Here is a 27,963-nt window from a genome sequence, read left to right as displayed (position 1 = left end):
GACGACGAGACAGAAGGCATTATTTCTCCAACTAGGGACTGCGGGGTAGCATTTTTCTCTTTTAAAATTCATTTCCTATGAAAAGGCTACAAAGTCTAAGCTCTGACACTATTAAAACAAAAACTCACCTCTGCGCTTTATACGTCGATATGTTAACGAACGGCATGAAATTAAAAAAAGAGCAACAGAAATATTTCAACGTGTTACCAGAGCGGCGTTGCTCCCCCAAACTCTCCATATCCAATAGGACGTTTGTGTTTACTTAATACGACGGTTGCTTTTCCCCCATCCTTGTTGCGAGACAAAAGTGGGCATTCAATTCCGATGACGAAAATCAAGACTACAACTCCCATCAGGCAATACAGAGGTGGCACGCACTGCGTGCTGGGATGCTTAGTCCTCGCAAGCAACCCTGATTCCCAGCTGGGAATCCTTTCTATGGGGAATGTTCTCAGAGTAGGATGAATCCCATTGGAAGGATTGCACAAAGCGGTCCTATAGAGGAGAGCTGGGGATCCTGTTCCCGCGCCCCCCCCCCGATACTGCTGCACTACAACTCCCATCATCCCTGTGCTGCAGAGGATGATGGGAATTGGAGTCCAGGAACCTTCAGAAAGCTACAACTTCCCCCAGCCCTGTTGAAAGGAGTTGGTCCAGGCCTCCAGACTGGAGACTCTCCAGGGATTCAACCTGCAATAGCCGATATCCAAGGGCTCTGGCACAGATTTGCAGCCCTGCCTTACGCATCACCCAAACCCGTCCATGCAGCAAGCTGTGCTTGTCCAATCAATATTCTTCTCCCTTGCGTCACCTATTTGCCAAACGTCGAATGTGCCAGGCAAGAACTGGATCTCCAAAGCATGGATCCTACACCAGGGTGGAGGAACTCAGGCCTGGGGTCTGAATCTGGCCCTGAAGACCTCTACATCTGACCCTCGGATCTGTCCCCAGGCCTCAAGGCCAGCGTGTTTATGGGCGGCCGGAACATGTCACTGAACTCTAACGATGATGCTCAGCCTACTGTACAATTTTCTATTTGTTGCTCCGCCCATTTTTGCCACTGGCTCCACCCACCGCTGCCATGGGACCCCCGGGAAAGAATGAGGTGGGAAAGGTTCTTCAGCTACAAGATCAGAATGGATCCCAACCGCCCTTCCTTCTGGCCCTGCAATAAACCACACGGCCCTCTGCGCTCTGCGCCCACCTCACGAAAACTAGTGCACCCGCTCACAGGAGGGAGGGAGCGTTCACACACACCACCAACGAGGAAGAGACCCTGGATCTACTTCAGGGCAGCGCCATTTGGCAAGCCCTCAAGACATTCTGTTTGGAAGCGCAGGGAGAAGACTTGGGGAGCCTCTCTAACATCTTGCCCGTCAGGCGCTGCGACAGTCGCTGCTCAAAAACCCTCCCTGGCCCTCGATAAATATCCCGCAAGATCCATGCTGTGGAAAAAGCATTCAGCGATCTCCATCTCAGGAGATCTGGCTGTTTTCCTAAGCAAACAGTGAGGCAACGGCGGACGCGTTGGGACGTGCAAGATTTCGCCTGGAGGGAGGAAGGAGAGAAAGGAAAGATTTTGCACCAAAGTCAGAAACAAGAGCTCAAAGAAAACCGTCTCTTCACGTCTGTTATCTCAGCAGAGAAAATATAGCTTCTTCCTAGCGGGGCAAAAACCCAGGAGACCGCTTCTGGTGGGGGCAGAAGTTGGGAACGTCCGCTTCTCCCGTCATGGCTGTTCTACAACCAAATAAACCTCTTCTCCCTCGTCCCCCCAAAGTCCTCTGGAAAGGGTCTTCCAAAATCCTAGAAATCAGAATCGAGGTCCAGCAATTCCGCATCCATGAGGTTTGTCCGGGAGTGAATAGGGGCTGGCAGCTCCCCTCGCCGCCCCTGGGCCTGCGGAGCCCTGCGCAGGGTGCCGCTCAGAAAACCAGGCCCCGGGGCCACGCTCCGGGGTGGCGGCTGGGGGAAGCTGCCGCGAGGCAGAGGCTGCCGGCGTCCCGGGAAGAACCAGGCGCCGCTTCCGGGTCCTGCCTCCTCCACGGGGCCGTTATCCGGGCAGAAGGGGTGGCTGACAGGAGGCAGGGCGGTGCTGTTCCGCCGGCAGCCGAGGGCCGACGGGTGCTCTGGGGGCGGCCCCCTGGAAAAAGGGTCCTCCTGGGGCAGGGCCGCGGGCCGCCAGGCCGGGTAGGCCCTGGGCGCAAGGACGTCGTTGAGGGCCTGAGCCTCCCTGGCGCTGGCGACGAAGCACTTGGTCTTGGGGAGCTGGGGGAGGCGAGGGACGGAGCTGAGGCGCTGTGGGGCGAAGGGGTCCAGGTCGTAGGCGGGCCCCATGGGGCAGACCTCCTTCTTCTTCCGCCGCTTTTTCTTCTTGCGACTCAGCTTCTTCTCCCGCCGGGGGGACAGCTCGGTTTCCACCAGCCACAAGTTGGCTCGCTCCTCGGGGGGCACTGTGTGGGTGGGCAAAGGAAGGGCAGAGGCGATGGTTAGGGGGGTATGGGACCCCATCAGAAGCCCCCCACCCCAGCGCACACACCTCAAAACCCCAAATCACCGCTTGCTTCGAAATGGCTGATTCATTTCACGGCACTCCCAGGCCGAACAAAACATTCAAAGCGCTGTGGAGGCACATGAAACCATCATGGCTTCCCCCTGCAAAGGATTCTGGGAACTGGGGGTTCGCTAAGGGTGCTGGAAGTTATGAGGAGACTCCCCGCCCCACCGTTCTCCTTAAAGGTAAAAAGGGTAAAGGGACCCCTGACCATTAGGTCCAGTCGTGGCCGACTCTGGGGTTGTGGCGCTCATCTCGCTTTATTGGCCGAGGGAGCCTGCGTACAGCTTCCGGGTCATGTGGCCAGCATGACTAAGCCGCTTCTGGCGAACCAGAGCAGCGCACGGAAACGCCGTTTACCTTCCCGCCAGAGTGATACCTATTTATCTACTTGCACTTTGATGTGCTTTTGAACTGCTAGGTTGGCAGGAGCAGGGACCGAGCAACGGGAGCTCACCCCGTCGCAGGGATTCGAACCACCGACCTTCTGATTGGCAAGTCCTAGGCTCAGGGGTTTAACCCACAGCACCACCCACGTCCCTACCATTCTCCTTACGGAGCTACTATTCCTAGGGAAGAAGAAGGATTGATTATTGAACAACTCTGGGAATCGAAGGGAAGGTCACATTCATAGCATACATTTCGAGGGTTGGGATACCGCTTGAAACCGTCATGGCTTCACCCCCAAAGGATTCTGGGAGCTGGGTTAAGGGCACTGAGAGTTGTAAGTTCCCCTCACTGAACTACAATTCCCAGAGCTCCCTGTGAATAAGAGGGATTGGTTGTGAAACCACTCAAAAATAACAGTTTAGGGGAAACATCAGGGAAATGCCATAAACTGCCATGTGAAATGAAGCCATTGATAGTAGACACCCAGTATTATTATTTTTGTAATGTTGCCGTTGCTTCCCTTGCTTTGTCTACATGCCAAACAGAATATTACTGAAAGAAAGAAGAAAATAAACAGGATTACCTGGCGTCGCTACCGGAGTGACAGAGACATCTTGAGACAAAATGGCTCCCCTCCTGGCGACCATCTTGGTCACATGCTGGGCCCAGGCAGAGGACACATCTCCCGACGGCTCATTGATATCGAAAACCAAACCAGCTGGGAAAAGAAAATTATAATGATGTATACAAATGAAAGGGGGAAGGGGAGAATATTTCAAAGAATGAGTTCTTCAAAGCCTGAATCCCCTCAGAATTATCTCAGCTTGGCCAACGTTTGCCCACTGTGGTGGGACGGCTGGGTTGCATTCCATTATGATATTTCTTCTAATCTGTGTTTGAACTGGTAATACATACTGTGGTGAACCACTCTGGGCACAATTTTGTGGGAGAATGATAAAAATAAATGGCATTAAAAAAAAAAGCAAGGAAACAGTCATGTTGAAGGTCAGGAACATTCAGGGGGGTCAGGAATTGTAACCCAGCTCAAACAATTCTGTATGCAATTATGCAGAATTTCCCCAAGACAAAACGTAAAAATAAGACATTTATATTCCATCAAGCGTTCGTTTCTTTAAATATGACATAACTTAAATGTATGCAATACCCCCAGAGATGGAAAGAAGATAAAACTCTCGACAAGAGATGAATGGTTGATGAAGATGTTTTTAATGACAGATGTTTTAATGTATTTTTAATCTTTTGTTGGAAGCTGCCCAGAGTGGCTGGGGAAACCCAGCCAGATGGGCGGGGTAGAAATTAATAATAATAATAATAATAATATTATTATTAACTACACCAAAATGGCAAAAATGACCGGGAAAATCAGAAACCAGGAAGATAGAAACTTTAACAAGGAATGAGGAAAAATTACAATTTACTTAAGAGAACACTGTAAACAGCTTTTGGCAGGATTTGAGTAAGGCTTGTAATGTCTTAAAAACGAAGGTAAAAATGGACTATCTTAAGAAAAATAGAGAAAAAATATGATGCAGTAGAAAAAGTTTGATAATGGAAACCATGGAGGGGTAGAGGGAAGTCTAAGTATTCAGGGAATCCTAAAGGTTGATGATGATTAATGTGTGAATTCAAATGTATAGTGTAAAATTGAATAAAAAATTATTTAAAATAAAATAAACGTAAGCAATGCCAACATCATGTTCAAGTGATGTTGCAATACCAACATCATGTTCAAGTGAACGGGTCCCGTTCGCAACCAGAGGTACCACTGTATAGCATATATTCAACACAAAAAAGCGTGACAATTTGTGGTTGGCAAAGGAGAGCTGGACATATCAAGGGCCCCATTACCTTCAGGAGCTGAGGGCCTCATCAAACCGAAATCCGGCCCTGGCCCGGCTGTGGGAGGCTGCCCTCCATCGGACCGGCGTGGAGCCCCACAGCACCCCCTTCCCTGTGGGCATACGTACCAACCGGCCCCTCGTGCGAGACAGTCCGCAAGCTGAAGGAGAGCTCTTGGTTGGGGTTGTGCTGAAGCTCTTTGCGCCGGGAAAAGGCCTTGGCAATCATCTTGCTCTTCTTCAGCCGCTTGGGCTCGTTGCTGCTCTGGCCAGTCAGCCTGCGGGGAGGGGATTTATTTCATGCAATTTAAACGCTGCTTGATCAGGGGGGGAAACATACCCAAAAATCCTCAAAACAGTTTACCAAGAGAGAGAGAGAGAGAGAGAGGGGAATAAAATCACAGCTAAGAAAAAGCACCAGCGATAATATAAAACATTCGAAAGTTAAAAACTGGAAAAATAACGCAGCTCCCTTTAATGATTGGATTGAAAATATGTGCAAATTTGCTGCACACTAACAAGTTGTGTACAAATGTAGACTTGCCATGGTGAAATTGAACAAAATTTGGAATTCTTTTTTATAGATACTGTACCATATGAGATTAAGACCTGGTTAACAACAACAACAACAACAACAACAACAACAATAATTTTATTTATATCCCGCCCTCCCCAGCCGAAGCTGGGCTCAGAGCGGCTAACAACAGTAAAATAATACAACATTCTAAAATCAGTTCAAATCAAATATCAAGTCGTCGTCCCCCTTTTTTGTAATGTGCACAGTCTCTTTTTTTTGTTTCATTTTCTACATGCGTACTATTTCTTGTTTCTTAGTTTTTGTGCACTTGTATTTTTGTACTTTTCATTTTTCAATAAAGAATTTAAAATTTAAAAAACCAGACTTAAAAAAATACATTGAAATGCACCTCAAATTTCTAAACTGCTGGGCAGGTAATTTTTGTCTATCCCAGCCTTTCTCAACCTGTGGGTCCCCAGATGTTGTTGAACTACAACTCCCATCAGCCCTAGCTAGCAAGGCCAGAGCTCAGGGATGATGGGAGTTGTAGTCCAACGACATCTGGGGACCCACAGGTTGAGAACCACAAAAATGGTTTCAGCAGATACTGAAAAGAGTGCTGCGAAAAGAATGCCAAGTGGCAGGGAGTTCCAAAGTTTAGCTGCTGACACACTAAAATATCGAGTTCTTACAAATGGTTTATTATGTAACGGTCAGTATCGTCGGTTCGGCCGGAAGCCCAGTGCAGAGCAGCTGGGGTTCTGGCGCCTGGAAGCCGCAGGATGGGCTCAAAATTAAAATCCCGGCTTCTTCCAAGGCTGGGTGGGCCCAGCTCTTACCTGCCCCAGGTGCGCTTCCAGATGAGGAGGGTAGCTTTGGTCCACACCCAGGTGCTCATGGAAATCCCCGTCCCAAACATGGCAAAGAGATTGATCTTCTCCACCAGCAGGCTGGGGCGGTTCTTGATCTCGCAGTCAGGTATGGGTTTGTTGGTCTGCGTGGCGATTGTCACGTTGGCCTCACACCTGCAGGGGGCAAGAGCGGAGGTGAAACTTGCAGGGGGGGGCAGAATATTATTACGAGATTCTTATGATTACCATTGATTTGTTTGTTGCCCGCCCTCTCCCCTAAGGTCCCAGAGAGGGCTACCAAATTAAAAGCAGCATTAAAAAGAGTTCATGGGATCGCCTCTCCTGGTCTGCCCCGCAGAGGACATTAAGGTCCATGAATAATCACAGTTCAGAGGTCCCGGGCCCTAAGGGAGTCAGACTATCCTCCACCAGGGCCAGGGCCTTCTCAGTGATGGCTCCGACCTGGTGGAATGCTCTGTCCCACGAGACCAGGGCCCTGCAGGATTTAACCTCCTTCTGCAGGGCCTGCAAGACAGAGCTATTCCGCCTGGCCTTCAATTTGAACTTAGCCTGATCTTTTATTCCCCTTCCTTCCCTCCCCCTCCCCTTTTTATGAAGACTACCCGCTCTGGGATCCCACAGCTAATTCTCCCCTGGTCTCCTCGCTGGCCCAAATAGGACTAATTTAGCCAGTTAGCTAAGTTATCATCTAACGTTTATTGGATGATCATCTAACGTTTATTGGATGAATTTCCCCCTAAATTGATTTTTGAATTCTGAATTCATTGTTATTCACGTTTTATACTGTATTTTATGCTGTTTTTTGTTGCATCAATTAAGTGTTTTAAATTTGTTGTTAGCCGGCCTGAGCCTGGTTTTCTGAACTGGGAAGGATGGGGTAGAAATAAAAATTTAATATTATTATTATAAAACAACTTACAATAAAAAAGGAAAGGTAAAGGTAAAGGACCCCTGACAGTTAAGTCCAGTTGCAAACGACTCTGGGGTTGCGGCGCTCATCTCGCTTTACTGGCTGAGGGAGCCGGAGTACAGCTTCCGGGTCATGTGCCCAGCAGGACTAAGCCGCTTCTGGCGAACCAGAGCAGCGCACGGAAATGCCGTTTACCTTCCCGCCGGAGCCGTACCTATTTATCTACTTGCACTGGTGTGCTTTCGAACTGCTAGGTTGACAGGAGCAGGGACCAAGCAACGGGAGCTCACTCCATCGTGGGGATTCAAACCGCCGACCTTCTGATCGGCCAGCCCAAGAGGCTCAGTGGTTTAGACCACAGCTGTCAAACATACACCTCAAGTGTTAAAAGCCGGGGTACACAGGGGGAAGGAACCTCAGATCTCCAAACAGCCATCTGAATTTGAAGAGATATCAGGAGATTATAGCTGCAAGGTTAAGGTTGCAATCCTAACCACGCAGACCTGGGAGTAAGTGCTACTGGATTCAATAGGACTTTCTTCTGAGTAGATCACCCCGCCTAATAAACGTCCCCCTTAGAAGACACATTTTCTCCTGTGCGAGTGGAGTTGGAATTCTGGGATTATGTGTGAATCCTGTTAAACAGGGGTGGGGAACCTGCGCCCCCCCCCCCCCGATGGGGAATTACAACTCCCAGCAACCTGTACGGACAATAGTCAAGGGTGATGGGAGTTGTAGTCTAACAGCACAGATTCCCCATCCCTGCAATAAAAAAAATGAGAGTACCCCAAATTTAATTCATACTTTAACCAACACATTGGCTAAAGCTCATAAGGTCATTCAACAAAGATTTCTTTAAATCTGCAAAGATTATTGATTTGAGTAGAACCCGCTACTCAAAGTACCACTTATAGCCTGAAAATGAAGCATCCTATAGGGAAACCCTGCTGCTGTCGAATTGTGATGCTTTCTTCCAGACAATGGTTTGTGTGTAAGAAACCGAGCTCTACTGGGAGGGCGATTGGGCGTGTGATTGTTTTGTTGTTTTGGTTTAAACATTTCCTTGTGTTCTATCTTATATTTTATTCTCTGAACCACCCTGAGATATTTCAATGAAGAACGGTATACGAATTTAATAAATAATAAAAAATACACTGTGATTCTGGACGTTGTCGCAGAATCTGGATGTCCTGGTGTACAATTCAAAGTGGGTTTCTTCCGCAGATACACCATTTCCCAGGCTTGGCATCAGCATGTGGGCATCTGCCAGGGGTCTTCAGGGCCCCCTGAAATCCCTTATACATCCCTCCGCTCCGATACTCCCAGTGCTTGACGGCTGGGAGCGTGAGGCGCCATCTTGATTTCCCACAATGCCCCTGGAGTGTTGCTCCATCCCAGCCTTTGCCACCCAGGTGCCTCAGTTCTTGAGTTACGCAGCATGGCGCCCGAAGGGCATCAAGTCGGCCTCTAAGAGATCACCCACAAAAAGAGCCACCCACGAAGGCAGCCAGTGGCCCCCCGCCTGGAACAAGAGGGGAACGTGGATATTGTGATAGGAATTTTGAGGTCTTAGATATATGGTGCTGTTCATAACCGCATGTACATAATCAGCACAGGAAGACCGACCTGAAGCCATTTTGATTCCTAAACTGAGCATTGTTTTCTCTGCAAGGTCAAAGTGGAAAAGCCTCCCCACTGTCTTTTCCTTCACAAATCCTGTCTTAAGGGTATGTCTGTGTTTGAATAGGGTGTGAGCCTGTGACCTGGCCCAGGAACTAAGTATTTATCACTACAAAAGACTGACGGGCTCCCCAGGAAATCCAATCAAGTAACCTGCCAGACAGGAGATAAACAACGACAGGAGAAAAACAACAGTCAAATTTCTGCTGTAGACCGCCTTTTCTGTGATGTAGGTGTGATGTATCTGAGGGGTGGTCTTAGGTTACACCCCTTCTGTGATGTATGTATGATGTTTCTGTGGGTGGTCTTGATCTACAGGGTGGCAATTTCAAAAGTCTTTATAAGGCCTTGCACGCCATTTTTCTAGGTCCCTCCTCTCTCCTGCGTGTGGTGAGTGAGGACCCTGTTGCAACAGTTCAATAAAGATCAAGCTTACTAGCTGCTTTGCTTCTCAATATTCTCTGGTTGGCCTCTGTTATTTTCTCCTACCAATAGAGAACCCACATACGGACTCTATATGGGCTCTTGGATACCCCATATGGGAATAAGGGCAATTTTTTGTTTATAACAGTGGGCACCCGCTACTCACAAGACGTACTCCCGGAAGCTCCTCTCCCACTCTGCCTGGTTGAAGAAATCGTAGAAGTGGCACCCGAAGGTGATGAACACGAAGCCGAACGCCAGGAAGCCAAAGATGCCTGCCATGGAGGGAGAAAGAAATTGAGTCCGTCACACGTCCAGCTACTTCAGGGCATGGAGGGGTGCAGATATCCAGAGCGTGGGGGGTCAGGAGGGATTGCTATGAGGAATTATGAAATATGGAGCAAGCCACTGTGTCCGCTACGAAAGCACTGCGTTGACTGGGTTTGATTCACTGACAATAGTTTCTGATCGAATCCCACAGGCCATTTGCTTCCTAACAGATTGGCGGCTAACAGATTGAGGTTGAATGCTGACAAGACAGGAGTACTCTTTTTGGGGGGACAGGAGGCGGGCTGGTGTGGGGGACTCCCTTGTCCTCAGTGGGGTAACTGTGCCCCTGAAGGACCAGGTGTGCAGCCTGGGAGTCATTTTGGACTCACAGCTCTCCATGGAGACCTCGCAGGTCAATTCTGTGTCCAGGGCAGCTGGTCCTTCAGGAGTAATAAATAATAAAATTTTATTTATATCCACCCTCCCCAGCCGAAGCTGGGCTCGGAGCGGCTAACAACAGTAAAAATAACACAGTTTACATAAAATCACAATCAATTAATGTTGTCTCAACTTCCTTTTTCTCTGCAGGAACTCCCCAAATCCCCCCACAACCTACAGATCCTGCCACGCAAGTCCGGCCTACTCACCAAGGCGCAACATCGTCTCATTGATCTTACTAGCGGCTTTTTCGCTCAGGAGACCTGGGTGGTTGCTTTTGATGGAGAACAAGGTCATCACACCTAGGAGGGAAGTGGCAGAATAATCATCATCATCATCATCATTATCATCATTTATTATTTATACCCCGGCCATCTGGCTGAGTTTCCCCAGCCACTCTGGACGGCTCCCAATCAAGTGTTAAAAACGGTACAGCATTAAATATTAAAAAGCGCCAGAGAGAACAAATTGAGAGGAGCCCCACCTCTGATCAGGAAATAGCCACCGATGATCAGCACTAGGCCAATGGGGGCCAGGACAAAACCGGCTCGGTAGCGGTAGTTCTTGTAGCCCACAAAGCAAATGCCGCTCACAGAGTCCCCGTCAACCTGGGAAAGCAAGAGGGAGGGAGGAAAGACAGGTAGAGAAGCCAGAAAGCTTAAAAAAAACTGGAAACAAGTACAGTGGTGCCTCGCAAGACGAAATTAATCCGTTCCGCGAGTCTCTTCGTCTTGTGGTTTTTTCATCTTGCGAAGCATGGCTATTAGCAGCTTAGCGGCTTAGCGGCTATTAACGGCTTAGCGGCTTTAAGAAAAAGGAAACAAACTCGCAAGAACTCGCAAGACGTTTCGTCTTGCGAAGCAAGCCCATAGGGAAATTTGTCAAGCCCATAGGGAAATTCGTCTTGCGGAACGACTCAAAAAACGGAAAACTCTTTCGTCTTGCGCGTTTTTCGTCTTGCGAGGCATTTGTCTTGCGAGGGACCACTGTACAGTCATACCTCAGGTTAGATGCTTCAGGTTGCGTTTTCTCGGGTTTACAGACCACCGAAACCCGGAAGTACCAGAACGGGTTACTGCCGGGTTTCGGCAGTTGTGCATGAGCAGAAGCGCTAAATTGCGCTTTGCACATGCGCAGAAGCACTGAATCGCAATCCGCACGTGGGCAGACAGGCCACTGCGGGTTGTGAATACTGCAGGTTGCGAACGTGCATCCCGCACAGATCACGTTCACAACCTGAGTGTCCACTGTACCTAAAACACAACAGCATCTCCAAAACAGCTTTCTGTCCCCTCCTCCCTACAAAGTATTAAGTGTTTTCCTCTCTCCTGTGACACCGGAACTCGTGGCCATTAAATGAAGATGACTGGTCAGAGATTCGGGACACAACTATTTGAAAAAATATCAAGAATGACCAGAAATTGTTCTTATATGCAACAACAGCGGCGAGGTTATTGTTAGCCCAGGATTGGAAACAACAGCAATTACCAACAATAGAAGAATGGCGACAGAAGGTAATGGAATGTGCAGAAATAGCTAGATTAACGGGGAAAATTCGACCACAGGGCGATGAAACATTTCAAAAAGAATGGGGAAAATTTATGTCATACATAGGAAGGATAAGGTGAAATAGTGAAACCAGTAGAATTGAAATAAACCTCATAATGTGAAATACAAAGAAAATTTCTGGATAAAGAAAATTATAAAAAGTAAAATGTATAATGTGATTAATCTAACCAGTGGTAGTTGTAAATGAATGCAGACAGACAATAAGAATTGTATATACAGGAGGTTTTACTTGACTATAGACACTCTATGGAGAAATACAAAAGAAGAACAAAATGGATGAAGACAATGCAAAAAAATTAGATGTGATATAAAAAGCCAGAAGAAGGAAGGAAGGAAGGAAGTCAGCTCTGGGGAGCAAATAAAAATGTAAAATGTAATACAGTATGTCTATGTGGAGTATGTAAATGAAAATCAACAAAGAATATTATGGGGGGAAGTATAGTCATAATAAAAATTATAAAATAATAAAGTAACTTCATTATTTATTGCTAAGTATGATTTATAATTTGTTTGTTTATGAAAAGGATTTAATAGTAGTAATTACAATAACAAAATGCAGTATCAGAGAGTAAGTTGGAAAACCATCAGTCCAGGAGGTTGGAAGTCTTAGGCTGTTATGGCCAAAGGTTTGCTATGCTATATATATATATGTCGGATGTTACGTTTAAAAATACGTGTAAAAACCAAAAAAGTTATGAGAAAAAAGTAAAAAAAGTATTATAGTCAGGCACAGGCAGGATTCGAGATAGGAGCAGCAGCAGCAGAAAAATGATAAAGTAATTATATTAGAGGGGTTTCTGTAATAGATAAAGCGTTTCTACACAGGAGGAAAGGGTTTGAACAAAAGCACTGTGCAGGTGTGAGTGGGAAGTCAATTCATGAATGTGTGAGTAAACCGCTTTTACATATACTGTACACAAGATTGTGTCGTGTCTATTCTTTTTAAGAGGGATATAAGGGAAATCACCAAGAATTAAATACTGAGAAGCTAAGCAACCATCTAAGCGCTGTGTTTTTAAAAGGGGAATGTTAAAACTCTGCTAAGTTATATTAAGGATATTAATAAACAATATATCCTCTCCTGCCTCCCTGAACATTCCCACATGAACAACTTAGGGAGTTCTGGGGTCGCCTGAACCATCATATCCCAGCTCAGTTGCCAAGATAATTTGCAGGAGTGTCGCTGGAACATTCTCCAAGCTGTCGAGGCTCATTTGACAACAACGTAGGAACTTAAGAAACACCTGTTAGATGAGGCCAAGGGTCCATACTGTTGGGAAACTGTGTATTTGCAGCTACTCACACAGAGTCAATTAAGGTTTGGCAGACAGCCAGAAGGCAATCTGAAGGAGTAAGTCTGCCTGGTGATAACAGAGGCATGGAGACAGCTCCCTGATTGGTCAAGCTCTCTCAAGGGAGTGATAATTAATGGCCCACTAACTGTTAGTTCAGTGTTCATGTTCAGTAGTTCTGTGTGTCAGCGCAGGAGTTGTGAGTCGTGTCAGAGAGAGCAAGCTAAAGATCCATGCTCTGTTCCTGTAAACAGTCCACTGTATATAATAAACACCCAACTACAAGTTCCTGGTTCCTGCTTCGTCTATCCTGTCTGCAGCCAAGTCGCCAATTGCTTCCGTGGATTCTGCGTTTACCCTGCTAGGTCTGGCTAAGGTCCTGCAACTAGTCAGAAAGTTGCAAAACACCAAATCTCTCCCTCTCCTCCTGCAGTTTCCAGACAATGACAATTATAAAGCACTGCTGTGTCCAACACAATCACTTCCCCGGGATGAGAAGGACAAAGCTTTCCCTGGGGAAAATCCAAGCCACCCACCACACCTGCGCAAAAAGGCCATTTTTGAGGGGGGGGGGAATTCTGTGGCTTTTGTTGCCATATTCTCCATAAAAAATGGAATTTAGCAACTAAGCGCACCCCAATGATTTCTAAGAACTTTCATCAGCAGGCTTTTTAATGGGGAAGCCAAATAGATCACTGCCAGAAACAAAAACCTTTGATAATTCCAAGCAGCCTGATTGGAACAAACGTGAACTACATTCTCCGCATGCTCTTTTAACAGAGATGAAGTTTGTTTCAATCTTATTCTACTAGCCTAATGTATTATTGCTTAAAATTATGGTTGCCTTCCGATGTTGTAGCCTTATGAGGCTTTGCCCTCGGGTGGGGAAAATATTGCACCCGGGAAAGGGAGTGGGAGTCAGACAGACACTCAAGGAATAGTTTGGAGAAAAAGCTTTATTTCTACCATCCATGAACTGGTAGAAGGAGCAAGTGTGATAGTTCACAAACAAGCACGAGTTCACAGGCATTTGCACAGAGTATATACTGTATTTTTCGCCGTATAGGACGCACTTTTTCCCCTCCAAAAATGAAGGGGAAATCTGGGTGCGTCCTATGGGGCGAATGCAGGCTTTTGCTGAAGCTTGGAGAGCGAGAGGGGTCGGTGCGCACCGACCCCTCTCGCTCTCCAGGCTTCAGGAACACATCCGCAGCCTAGGCAGCCCTACGGGAGGTCCGGCAGGGATGTCTAGGCTGCGGATAGCAGCCTGCCACTCGGTGGGCGGGGCGCCCTGAAGCAGAGCGCCCCCCGCGCCCGGCAAACATCCGCAGCGTGGGGAGCCTTGCAGGAGTTCCCGGCAAGGCTCCCCACGCTGCGGATAGCAGCCTGCCGCCCAGCGGGCGGGGCGCCCTGAAGCAGAGCGCCCCCCGCGCCAGGCAGACATCCGCAGCGTGGGGAGCCTTGCAGGAGTTCCCGGCAAGGCTCCCCACGCTGCGGATAGCAGCCTGCCGCCCGGCGGGCAGGGCGCCCTGAAGCAGAGCGCCCTCCGCGCCAGGCAGACATCCGCAGCGTGGGGAGCCTTGCAGGAGTTCCCCACAAGGCTCCTCACGCTGCGGATAGCAGCCTGCCGCCCGGCGGGCGGGGCGCCCTGAAGCAGAGCGCCCCCCGCGCCAGGCAGACATCCGTGGGGAAATTTTTTTCCCTTTATTTCCCCCCCCAAAAAAACTAGGTGCGTCCTATGGGACGGAGCGTCCTATGGGACGAAAAAATACGGTATCCCCCTTCTAGTTCCCTCCCCTTTCTCCTCCTTTTCCAGGAGTCCTGCCCATGAGTTCCTCTGAGCATGGACAGAAAGCTCCTGGCTTTGGAACTCTTTTGGACTCTTGGCGCCCTTCCCAGGAAAGGGGGGCGAGAGCGGTTCAGAGTGTTCAGATTTGTTGCAACCAAATGAGATAAGGCTCAGTTCTCAGGCTTGCTTTGAACAGAGCCTATTCGTTAGCCTTTAAAAGTAACATTTTGCCTATGCACAGTATCTTGTGATAGAGCAGAGGAAAACTTTAGCTGTGGATTTTTACAGTTTTGAGGCCTGGGGTGATTATTGAGGGGGGGGTGACTTCGGGCCTAGGGGGGGTCACCTATCCTCACCTTCCTTCAATGTAAAAAAGCGATTGCCAGTAAATCATCAGTGAATGTCTGGAGCATAACTACTCTTGACCTTGGTGGATTGGTTTTTGTTCTAAAAATATGAAGAGCACACGGCAGAAAGTGGTGAAATAACGTGGTCCGTTCTGTCAGGCACTGAACATTCAAGGCAAAACTTCATGCGACTTTCAAAAGAATCCAGATTTACTACGTAAACCACTTTGAGTCTCCGTTAGGGGGAAAAGGTGGGGTACCAAAAATAATAAATAAATAAAATAAAAGCAAATTTACCTGGGCAACCGCCAAAATGGCAACGGTGAGGACGAAGGGAATGGACCAGGTGACCAGGTGGAAGTAGGAGGTTTTCCCCACCAGCGGCTGGTAGGTGGTCCCCAGCGCCTTGAAGGATGTGTGCCAGGCATAGGTGAGCATGACAAACCAGATGACGCCCGACATCAAGGAATAGTAGACGATGACGAAGATAATCACGCAGGAGAGGGTCTCGTTGGAGCTGCGGGTAGAGGAAAGGGCATTTTCTTAAGAAAATGATTAAATATTCTTTCCCCGCAAAGCCTGAAGCCTTCCTGCTAGGAATTATGGGTAATGAAATTCCCAAAAAAGTCCAGGAGAGTTTTTATGTATGCCACAGGTGCCGCTGGAATTTTAATTGCAAAATTTTGGAAGGAAGAGGATACCCAAATCAGACTGGCAAAATAAATTAAGAGAGTACGCTGAACTGGCAAGACTCTCAGCAAGGCTATGAGATGTTACAGGTGAGAAATTGATCGGAGAGTGGAACATATACAGAGCCTGCGTAAAAGAACATTGTCAAAATATTAACCCATTGGCAGATTTCGATTGAACTTCTGTGTGCAAACAGGATCGTTTTAGAAAATGTAAAGTAACTTAAACGACAAGGAGAAAATACAAGTTAAGCGCGTATTCAAGGGATTTATTTTGAGAACAGAATGGTATACAAAGCAAGTCTCAATTAAGGGAGTACCATATTTTTTGCTCCATAAGACGCACTTTTTTCTTCCTAAAAAGTAAGGGGAAATGTCTGTGCGTCTTATGGAGTGAATGTGTGGTCCCTGGAGCCAAATTGCCCAGGGGCGAAAAGCAGGTCGTGCTTTTTTTTTTTTTTTTTTGAAAGAGGGAAGTCGGTGTTGAAACAAAGCCGCTGCCGATGGGGAGAGAGATAAGGGACCCTAGAGATAAAGGAGGCTGCCTGGGAGGGGGGAGGTAAAGACAGCAAACTTGCAAGGAGAGGAGACAGGAAGACTAAAGCAATGAGGAGAGAAATTAGAAGAAAAGGAGGAGCAAAAAAAACTGCTTGAAGGGAAGGGAGTGTTGAAAGGAAGCAGCTGATCGGTAAGCGATTGGGAGGGAGATAAGGGACTCTAGCGATAAAGGAGGCTGCCTGGGAGGGGGGAGGTAAAAGCCCATGGATCCTCAGGATTTTTGCATTGGGTCACCCCAAATTCACCATCATATCACTGTTGTGTGGGGCCGCAATGGCGCAAAAACCTGGTTACAAAACACGGATCTACATGGATCCTCAGATAATGATTGTTTATTTTTATGCTCATTTTTATTTTGTCTTTAACAAATATCTTTGTTATACAATTTTCAGCTAATAAATAAAGCATTTTAAAAGCCCCCCCCCAAAAAAAAAGTTGAAGCAAAGGAAAATCTGCCGGCTGCCCCCACCAGAAGGAAAAGGGCACGCAGCCCAGCCTCTCCAAAGCCCTCCACACCACCCCGTAACAGCTGAGCCGCACCCAAGCAGCTTTGGCCAACCTGGCGCCCCCCAGGTGCTCTCATCAGTCCTGGGCATTTTGGATTACAATTCCCATCAGGACCAGCGGACACCAAACTGGGAGCAGCAGCTAATGTTGCAGAAGACGGAATCGGGATGCAAGGTGACCTTACGAGGCGGGAGAACTTGGCCCAGAACGAATGTCAACAGGGACTTGCTGTCATTTAAATTCTACTCAATATTGATCCAGGGTAGATTCCAATGTATAGTTAGCAGAGTAACAACTTAAACAGGTTGCAGGATCCCCCCAAAAAATAGACCAGCAGAGGCAATTATATTTCATCCAGCAGAGCTTTAAAGGTAAAGGGACCCCTCACTGCAAAGTCCAGTCGCAGACGACTCTGGGGTTGCAGCGTTCGTCTCGCTTTACTGGCCGAGGAGCCAGTGTACAGCTTCCGGGTCATGTGGCCAGCAGGACTAAGCCGCTTCTGGCGAACCAGAGCAGCGCACGGAAACACCGTTTACCTTCCCTCCGGAGCGGTACCTATTTATCTATTTGCACTTTGACATGCTTTCAGACTGCTAGGTTGGCAGGAGCAGGGACTGAGCAACGGGAGCTCACCCCGTCGCGGGGATTCGAACCGCCGACCTTCTGATCGGCTCTGTGGTTTAACCCACAGCGCCACCCGCGTCCCTCCAGGAAAGATTTTCTTTAAGGCAAATGAGCATAATGGTCACATATCCAATACATTCAGGATTGGCATTGTCCATAAGAAATTCATAAATAAGAAATCCAGTTGCAGCAGACTTAACTTAAACTTACAATAACATAATAAGACTCTAAATAAATTGTCCAGTAGCACCTTAGAGACCAACTAGGTTGGTTCTGGGTATAAGCTTTTGTGTGCATGCACACTTCTTCAGATACTTACATATATAATAAGACTAAACCGTAACACTATGCATACTCTATACAGTGGTGCCTCGCAAGACGAAGCAAGCCCATTGAAGGATTAGCGGATTAGCGCTATTAGCGGCTTTTAGCGGCTTATCTGCTGATCGGATCAGCTGATAAGCGGCTTAGCGGCTTAGAAAAAGGGGGGGAGGGGAAAAAAACAGCAGGAACTCGCAAGACATTGTCGTCTTGCGAAGCAAGCCCATAGGAAATTCGTTTTGCGAAGCACCTCCAAAACGGAAAACTCTTTCGTCTAGCGAGTTTTCCGTCTTGCGAGGCATTCGTCTTGCGGGGCACCACTGTACTATATACAGAATACCACACCAGAAGGAAAAGAGATAGAAAGACAAAGCGAAACCCAGGTTCCTTCGGACCCTACTTTTATAGTCAGCGTGACCTGGACCAGGGGTCAGCAACATTTTTCAGCTGTGGGCCGGTCCACCGTCCCTCAGACCATGTGGGGGGCCGGACTATATTTTGGAAAGAAATAATGAACGAATTCCTATGCCCCACAAATAACCCAGAGATGCATTTTAAATAAAAGGACACATGCCACATGTAAAAAACACGCTGATTCCGGACCGTCCGCAGGCCAGATTTATAATAAATAATAATAACAATTTTTTATTTATACCCCGCCCTTCCAGGTTCAGAAAACCGGGCTCAGGGCGGCTAACAACAAATTTAAAACACTTAATTGATGAAACAAGAAACAGCATAAAATACAGTATAAAACGTGAATAACAATAAGGTCAGAATTCAAAAATCAATTTAGGGGGAAACCCATCCAATAAACATTTAGAAGGCGATTGGGCTGCATCCGGCCCCCAGGCCTTAGGTTGCCTACCCCTGACCTAGACAGAAAGAGATAACAGGACCAGTTTAAACCAGCTGTACTCAGCTTCTCCAGCATCTTAAAAAGTAGAGACATCATCTTGGCAATAAAGGTCCGTATAATTAAAGCTATGGTTTTCCCAGTAGTGATGTATGGAAGTGAGAGCTGGACCATGAAGAAGGCTGATCGCCGAAGAATGGATGCTTTTGAATTCTGGTGCTGGAGGAGACTCTTGAGAGTCCCATGGACTGCAAGAAGATCCAACCTCTCCATTCTGAAGGAAATCAGCCCTGAGTGCTCGCTGGAAGGACAGATCCTGAAGCTGAGGCTCCAATACTTTGGCCACCTCACGAGAAAAGAAGACTCCCTGGAAAAGACCCTGATGTTGGGAAAGATGGAGGGCACAAGGAGAAGGGGACGACGAGATAGTGGGACAGTGTTCTCGAAGAAACCAGCATGAGTTTGACCAAACTGCAGGAGGCAGTGGAAGACAGGAGGGCCTGGCGTGCTCTGGTCCAGGGGGTCACGAAGAGTCGGACACGACTAAACAACAACACTCAGCTTCTCAGAAGGAATAACACCACGGACCTTCTGCCTGTTTCTTTCACGCAGAAAAGCTTCCAGAACCCTCTTGAATTAGTTAGAAGAGGAAAGATGTCTTAACACATCAGATCAAGACTTTCTGTACTGAGATGTGCAAACTGGTACTTACGTGGGCTCCCCCAATCGCATGGTCCCGTCGGCACGGCACACGATCTCACTGCGGGCTCCGTCCATGAACTGCGCCAACCAGCCGATGCTGCCCATGAAGAAGCAGGCGTTGACGTAGAAGAGGATGACCGCCGGGTACCTGTTCGAATTCTTCCAGTCAGCGAGGAACGTGGCCTGAGGACAGCAGGGAGTTCAATTCTGATCAGTTGGCCTGCACACATCTATTTCCCGCTGGAGACGGATTCGCCCAGCCAACGCAGAATGGATTTGATTATCTACATGGGCTCCCAGGACGTTTCCGAGCACAATTCAAAGTGTCGGCGCTGACCTTGAAAGTTTGCCGAGGCAAACTCAATCCTCCAGATGTTCCGGGACTACAACTCCCATCATCCCTAGCTAACAGGGATGATGGGAATTGTAGTCCCAAAACGCCAGGTGGGCTGTGTTTGCCTACGCCTGCCCTAAACTGCCACATTTACCTGAAGGAGCATCTCCACCCCCATCGTTCAGCCCGGACACTGAGGTCCAGCTCTGAGGGCAAACACCCAGCTTGCAAGGTGTTAAGGGCTTTACACGTTGACCTCAGGACCTTGAAAGGGGCTCGGTAACTTATCAAGGGCCTTCTCGGTGGTGGCACCCGCCCTGTAGAACGCCCTCCCACCAAATGTCAAAGAGAAAAATAACTACCAGACTTTTAGAAGACATCAGCTCCATCTGGTACGCAGGATGAGACCCTCCCTACCCACAGACTGTCTCGCCAGAGTGGTGCACGCTCTGGTTATCTCCCGCTTGGACTACTGCAATGCACTCTACGTGGGGCTACCTTTGAAGGTGACCCGGAAACTATAACTAATCCAGAATGCGGCAGCTAGACTGGTGACTGGGGGCGGCCGCCAAGACCACATAACACCAGTCCTGAAAGACCTACACTGGCTCGCAGTATGTTTCCGAGCACAATTCAAAGTGTTGGTGCTGACCTTTAAAGCCCTAAACGGCCTCGGCCCAGTATACCTGAAGGAGTGTCTCCACCCCCATCGTTCTGCCCGGACACTGAGGTCCAGCACCGAGGGCCTTCTGGTGGTTCCCTCACTGCAAGAAGCCAAGTTATAGGGAACCAGGCAGAGGGCCTTCTCGGTGGTGGCACCCGCCCTGTGGAACGCCCTCCACCAGATGTTAAAGAGAAAGCCAGACTTTTAGAAGACATCTGAAGGCAGCCCTGTTCAAGGAAGCTTTTAATGTTTAATAGGTTATTGTATTTTAATATTCTGTTGGAAGCCGCCCAGAGCGACTGGGGAAAACCAGCCAGGTGGGCGGGGTATAAGTAACAAATTATTATTAATTATTATTATTATTATTATTATTATTGGGAGCCAGTGCAGATCTCGCAATCATTGCTGCTACATGATGGAAGTCCGGTCGATATTTTTGCGGCTGCGTTCTGCGCTAGCAGCAGTGTCTGGACCGTCTCCAAGGGTAGCCCTAAGGACAGTGCACTGTAGTAGTCTATGCTCACCAAGGTGAAGAAGGTGCAGAAAATGGTGACGGAGCTGAAGGAGGCGATGTAGACGTGCATTTCACGGTGCTCCTTCTCAGTGAAAAGGGGGTTCTGGCACTGGATGCCGCAGCCTTCGACGTCCTCGTACCAACTCTTGGGGTTGTCCGTCCGGACCAGGGGAGCCTCACACTGCCCTGAGCTGTTGAATTTGATGTTCTGGACCTCATTCTGTGCAGTGGAAACGGAAATGGGATTAACTGTGGACTACAGTTTTGTGGTACAAAAATGGTATTACCTGTAAGGTTACATCATATTACATAATCTGGAATTAATAATTGTTGGAGGAAATGTGGAGTGATGGGAACATACAGTCATATGTGGTGGGACTGTCCGTTAGTTAATGAATTCTGGAAACAGACTGGTATAGTAATATCGGGAAATGTGGGAAGGAAGGTGGAAATATCTAAATTAATGGTTCTTATTCGCTGAGTTAGAAACAAAAGATGAATGCAAATGGAGAAAATTGATGGTAATTGCAGCCAGACAGGTTATAGCGAGTAACTGGAAAAATGCAGAAGAGCTAGGGTTGAACCAATGGAGGGAAAAATGGAAAAATATTATAATCTTAGAATATCTAACTGTGAAGATACGTAAAATGAAAGGGTTTAAGGTCAGTGAGAAGGAGGAGGATTGGTTTGAGAAAATATTGAATTATTTGGGCAGGTTTGAACAATTTGGGGCAATTAAAATGTTAAAAGTGAAACAAACCCCCGTGGAGGGAGGAGCGTTAAGGTTTATAGAATTGTACATATGGTTGATTTGAATATGTTATTATTGATTATGTATACCCAATGTATCAGCCGCTTGGGGGGTTTCACTGTTTGTTTTCAATGTTTGTGTTTTGGTTGTTGGTAAAAATAAAAATTAAAAACAAAAGAAAAGAAAACTGTGGACTACGGCAGAGGTTTTTAAACTGTGGCGGCCCAGAAATCTCCACGTGGCTGCAATCGCCAGTAGCAAAACACTGACCTTGATCATCCCAGATCTTCCGGAGCACATTTTCCACTGACCTCCCCAGGAGAAATGAATGGGCGGAGCTCCATGACTCCCTTCTCACTGCAGAACAGGGGCTTTCCATCTCACCTGATCTCCCTGTTAGTGTGATGGCCTGGGAATCGGATTCAGAGGCTGAACCTGAGGAATCCCAGCCTGCACAGGAGTCCCCGCCTCCAGGGCCGGCTAAGCTGGGGCTGGGGCCTGAGCCTGAAGGGTCCTCACCTGTGCTGGATCCTCAGGTGCAGGCACCAACGGAGTCTGCTCTGGCCCCTGAGGTGATGGAGGACCCATTGCCTGCAGGTGCTCCACTCTCAGCCCCGTCAGGGGAAGCTGAGGTTGTCTCTGGGTCCAGTAACCCTCCAGCCTCTCCTGAGCTGCAGAGGCTCAGGGCAGAGAGGCGGAGGGAACTACGTTCTCACAGGAGGAGTGCTCACCTCCAGGCCAGGAGAGGCGAGTCACCTGTGGACCGGGGCCGCCCTATGCCTCAGAGGAGATAAAGGCCAGTCAGCCCCAGTCTCAGGTTGCGGGAGCAACATTGTTGGTAGCCTGTTCCTGCCGGCACCCTGTCCTGCTCTCCTGAGTTCCTGACCACGCCCGACTCCTCGCTTTGGACCTCGCTTCACCCCTGACAGACAGCCTCCTTACCCTCAACCTAGGACCAGACTTAGACCACGCCGCACAGTAACCCCCACCCCCCCCGGGACCAGCACAGTTAGGATATAGTTCCATTCCACCTTAAAAGGGTACAGGCATGACTCTTTTGTGTGTCACATGCCTGTTTATTTCCAGCAGTCTGCTGGGAACTTCTGTTTTGTGTTACTGCTGTTTTGCTGGAAACGAAGGGAAGCAGACATGTTTTCCTTTGTTCCTGAACTATGCTGAATAAAATGCTGTACATTATGCTCTCTGTCCGCCTCTTCTGCTGTGAGATTTGCACACTCTGCTGACAGAGCGTGCACAAATCTCTAAACGTATCTTAGGCTGCATCTTAATGTTTTAATGTTGTATCTTAATCTTTTAAATTGTACTTTAATCGACTTGTTTTTATTATCGGTTATTAGCCGCCCTGAGCCCGGTCTTGGCTGGGGAGGGTGGGGTATAAATAAAATTAATTTATTATTATTATTATTATTATTATTATTATTATTATTATTATTATTATCTGAGGCTTGTGTCACTGTTTGATGCTGTTCCAAGGGAGACCGGCTGCCGGCTGGTGGCTGGAGCCAGCTGGGGGCCTTGCCTGATGCCCCCGTCTTCCCGGCAGTATCCCAACTCCCCCCCCCGACTGCAGCTCCCCCTACAGGATGTCCTGGTGCCAGCCCCCACCATCCCCTGCTCTCGTACCGGACACCCTTCAGGAAAGCGGTCCGTGGTGCACTTGAGGAAGTCCGGCCAGCCCCGCTCTCGTTCCACGATGGTGCAAGGTCCCCGGGTGGCTTGGCAGAGGGTCTGGCTGGGCAGCTCAACTTGGCCATCCTCACACTTGGGCATGTACACGGCGCAGAGGAGGGGCTGGATCACGTCCCAGCAGCGGGGGGCATTTCGTAAACCTTGAAATAAAAAAAGAGACAGGAGTCAATGACATCTGTTATTGGCAATCCCTGTCCCCTTAACAAATATATAAAAGCTTCTTTCTCCAGAAGCCATGGGGGCCTGGAACCTGCAACAACAACAACAACATATTATTTATACCCCACCCACCACCACCACCACCAACAATAATAATAATAATATATTATTTATACCCCGCCCGCCAACAAAGGTCCGTATAGTTCAAGCTCTGGTTTTCCCAGTAGTGATGTATGGAAGTGAGAGCTGGACCATCAAGAAGGCTGAACGCCAAAGAATTGATGCTTTTGAATTATGGTTCTGGAGGAGACTCTTGAGAGTCCCATGGACTGCAAGAAGATCAAACCTCTCCATTCTGAAGGAAATCAGCCCTGAGTGCTCACTGGAAGGACAGATCCTGAAGCTGAGGCTCCAAGACTTTGGCCACCTCCTGAGAAGAGAAGACTCCCTGGAAAAGACCCTGATGTTGGGAAATATGGAGGGCATAAGGAGAAGGGGACGACAGAGGGCGAGATGGTGGGACAGTGTTCTCGAAGCTACCAGCATGAGTTTGACCAAACTGCAGGAGGCAGTGGAAGACAGGAGTGCCTGGCGTGCTCTGGTCCATGGGGTCATGAAGAGTCGGACACGACTAAATGAGTAAACAACAACAACAGCCCGCCCACCTGGCTGGGTTTCTCCAGCCACTCTGGGCAGCTTCCAAGAGATTAAAATACGATAATCTATTAAACGTTAAAAGCTTCCCTGAACAGGGCTGCCTTCAGATGTCTGGTAGTTGTTTTTCTCTTTGACATCTGGTGGAGGGCGTTCCACAGGGCGGGCGCCACCACCGAGAAGGCCCTCTGCCTGGTTCCCTGCAACTTGCTAAAATGCACATGCTTTAAAAGTTATAAAAGAAACAAAAAATTGCCAAGCTAGCTGACCGGCTACTCAAAACACCGTATTTGAACACAAGGAAACCAAGCCTGATGATGAATGGTTGAAGGAGCTGGGTATGTTTAGCCTGGAAAGGAGGAGACCGGGAGGAGATACGAGAGCCATCTTCCAATATCTTAAGTGCTGTCCCTTGGAAGATGGAGCAAACTTCTTTTCTCCTGCTCCAGAGTAGGACCAATGGCTTCAAGTTACAAGAACGGAGCTGTTCGACAGTAGAATGGATAATACAGTGATACCTCGGGTTAAGTACTTAATTCGTTCCGGAGGTCCGTACTTCACCTGAAACTGTTCTTAACCTGAAGCACCACTTTAGCTAATGGGGCCTCCTGCTGCTGCCATGCCGCCGGAGCACAATTTCTGTTCTTATCCTGAAGCAAAGTTGTTGCTGTTGTTGTTGTTGCCGCCGGAGCACAATTTCTGTTCTTATCCTGAAGCAAAGTTGTTGCTGTTGTTGTTGTTGTTGTTGTTGTTGTTGTTGTTGTTGTTGTTGTTGTTGTTGTTGTTGTTGTTATCATCTGTGTAGGAAACCTGCACATTGTTTCACAGGCCTGAGATTGTTGCCTGCAGATTATTTCCAACCTTGTGATATATGCCCACTACCTTGATGGATGCCCTTCTTACCTGTCTGGACATCACCCCTGGCGGGTGTCCAGCCTGCTGTGCTGGGGAGTGAGGTCAGACCCTCCCAGAGAGCAATATGCGTGCCCTACAAATCCCTGCACAGGCCTGAATCACCCCCTGCAGACCCTACTATGCGTAGGGCCTTGGGACATGCACTCTGCACATGCTCAGAGGCCCTCTTGCTGCTTGGGGAGCAAGATTTATTTACCTCCATCTCCTGCATGGGTAACTGCTCCCCAGACTCTGCCTCTTCCTTCCACGGCCCCCACCCCTTCCCAGCTCCCCAGGGGGGCTCTTTCTTGGGCCTGGGGTTGCCACCTGTCCTGCATAACGCAGGATTGTCCCGTATTTCAATGTCCACGGCTACGTCCTGCATTGGCACAGTTTTGCCCTTTATTTCCTAGCACAATTCAAAGTGTTGGTGCTGACCTTGAAAGCCCTAAATGACCCTGTATCCCTGAAGGAGCGTCTCCGCCCCCATCGTTCTGCCCAGACACTGAGGTCCAGCTCCGAGGGCCTTCTGGCGTTTCCCTCCCTGCGAGAAGCAAGGTTACAGGGAACCAGGCACAGGGCCTTCTCGGTGGTGGCACCCTCCCTGTGGAACGCCCTCCCACCTGATGTCAAAGAGAAAAACAACTACCAGACTTTTAGAAGACATCTGAAGGCAGCCCTGTTCAGGGAAGTTTTGAATGTGCGACATCTTAGTGTATTTTTGGTCTTCGTTGGAAGCTGCCCAGAGTGGCTGGGGAAACCCAGCCAGATGGGCGGGGTATAAATAATAAATTATTATTATTAAAAAATATTATTATTTCAGGTGCCTTCCGCCTTCCTCCCTCTTTGCCAAGCTAGGAACCCCCTCCAAATGCATGTGCTTGAAAGGATGTGTGGAAGGTCTTCCAGCTATGGGTTGCCACACGCAGGCAGATGTACCAATTCATGTGTAAAGGTAAAGGTACCCCTGCCCGTACGGGCCAGTCTTGCCAGACTCTGGGGTTGTGCGCCCATCTCACTCAAGAGGCTGAGGGCCAGCGCTGTCCGGAGACACTTCCGGGTCATGTGGCCAGCAGGACTAAGCCGCTTCTGGCGAACCAGAGCCGCACACGGAAACGCCGTTTACCTTCCCGCTAGTAAGCGGACCCTATTTATCTACTTGCACCCAGGGGTGCTTTCAAACTGCTAGGTTGGCAGGCGCTGGGACCGAGCAACGGGAGCGCACCCCGTCGCGGGGATTCGAACCGCCGACCATGCGATCGGCAAGTCCTAGGCACTGTGGTTTTACCCACAGCGCCACCCGCGTCCCATGTGTCTGTGTGGCTAATTCTAGAGGCGCCATCCTGGAAGGCTGCAAAAGATCCCAATGGATTGCTCTAAAGTCACTACAACACCAGATTTTGGGGGTGAGGGAATCGTCCCCCAACTGCAGCATCCTGTATTTTGCCAGAACTGAGGTGGCGATCCTACACCCCGGCGTCACGGGTGTCAACTCACTGGGGCCCTGGGTGCAAGAGCATGCACAAAATCCCCCATGGAGGGATTAGGACCCTCGTACCGACGGAACCTCGTACCTCACGGCCTAGTACCGTCGTACCTACGGGACCGCCTCTCCCAGTATGCCCCACAGAGGACCTTAAGGTCCATAAATAGCAACACCCTAGTGGTGCCAGGCCCTAAGGAAGTCAGATTAGCCTAAACCAGAGGCAGGGCCTTTTCAGCAGTGGCCCCGGCCTGGTGGAACGCTCTGTCTCATGAGACCAGGGCCCTGCAGTATCTGACATCTTTCCGCAGGGCCTGTAAGACAGAGTTGTTCCGCCTGGCCTTTGGCTTGGAGCCAATTTGATTCCCTCCCCCTCTTTTAATGTTTCCATATTTTAATGTTGTCTTTTTATCTTGTTTTGAAGTTGTATTCATTCAACTTGTTTTTATTACTGCTTGTTAGCCGCCCTGAGCCTGGCCTTGGCTGGGGAGGGCGGGGTATAAATAAAAATTATTACAGTGGTACCTCGGCTTAAGTACTTAATTCGTTCCAGAAACTGTTCATAACCTGAAGCACCACTTTAGCTAATGGGGCCTCCTGCTGCTGGAGCACGATTTCTGTTCTCATCCTGAAGCAAAGTTCTTAACCTGAAGCACTATTTCTGGGTTAGGGGAGTCTGTAACCTGAAGCGTATGTAACCCGAGGTACCACTGTATTCTGATGGTGATGATGGAGGGCCAGGCACCCACACATTTTGGCACGCTGCATGTCACCCACGGTCGCGGGGCTCCCCAACCCCCGTCCATCAGCCCCCTTACCGGACCACAGGAGCAGCTTGTCGTGCGCCTCCTCTTGCGAGCTGGAGTCCCCGGCCAGGAGGGTGGAGGTGGCGGCGTAGGGCAGCGGAGAGCCCAGGCACACGCTTTGCTGGAGCGCCTCGCATTGCGCCGCGCGCTTGCACCGCTCCTCGCCCCGGCCCGACGGCGCCGCCGCCGCGCTCCCGTTGAGCCTCGAGGCCGCCGCCGCCGCCCCGCCGTCCGGGGCGCCCAGCCCCACGCCCAGCAGCCCCCAAAGCAGCCACCGGACCAGCCCTAAACGGGCCATCGGAGCGTCCGCGCCGCCTGCGCCTCCTCGGGTTTCCCCGGCCGTGCGCCTAGGGCGCACCGGGCTCCGCGCGCAAGGCGCCTCGTCCCGGGAGTCGCGGGCCGGGCTGCCTCGGCGTCGCCTCGGCCTGGGCCTGGGCCCCACCGAAGGCCATGATCCAGAGAGCCGCCCCCTCGGCCGAGGCAGCCCCCAGGATGCTTTTTCCGTCCCCCAAAAAAGTCAGGAAGGAGCGGGAGAAAGAAAAACTTGGCGCGGACTTTGGCCAAAAGTTCCCAAGCAGAAGAAAAGCGTTGCAAAGTTTTGGCCGCCTCTTGCGGCAGTTCCTGCCGCCGCCGCCCGCTCCTCCTCCTCCTCTTCGGGCTTCTTTGTTGCTTTTGCTCGTTTCTCAAGAATGCGGGGCCGGTGGAGGGAGCCCAAAAGAGGGAGAGGAGCCCGGGCTCGCCGCCTCCCCCTTCTGCCTCCGCGATGGAAGCGCAGCGGGGGAAGGAGACGCCGAGAGAAGAGCGAGCGAGCGAAGAAGACCGAGGAG

General features: G+C 49.2%; 1 protein-coding gene across 1 annotated transcript; it reads right to left on the bottom strand.

The window, feature by feature from the left end:
* Position 1: 1 nt before the first annotated feature.
* Positions 2-27,963, bottom strand: SMO (smoothened, frizzled class receptor). Its single transcript, XM_081209950.1, has 12 exons — positions 27,149-27,963; positions 23,075-23,280; positions 20,690-20,899; positions 19,178-19,350; positions 15,208-15,427; positions 10,398-10,521; positions 10,123-10,215; positions 9,372-9,480; positions 6,160-6,345; positions 4,933-5,081; positions 3,528-3,662; positions 2-2,453 (listed from the first exon to the last, which is right to left on the bottom strand). Exons 1-12 carry the CDS (start codon positions 27,432-27,434, stop codon positions 1,807-1,809), a joined length of 2,538 nt encoding a protein of 845 aa, XP_081066076.1. The 5' UTR covers positions 27,435-27,963; the 3' UTR covers positions 2-1,806.

Source organism: Podarcis bocagei, assembly GCF_964188305.1.
Source record: "Podarcis bocagei genome assembly, chromosome: 10".
NCBI lineage: Eukaryota > Metazoa > Chordata > Lepidosauria > Squamata > Lacertidae > Podarcis > Podarcis bocagei.
Note: the sequence above shows the minus strand (reverse complement) of the source record. Positions and strands in the feature narration are given on the sequence as shown.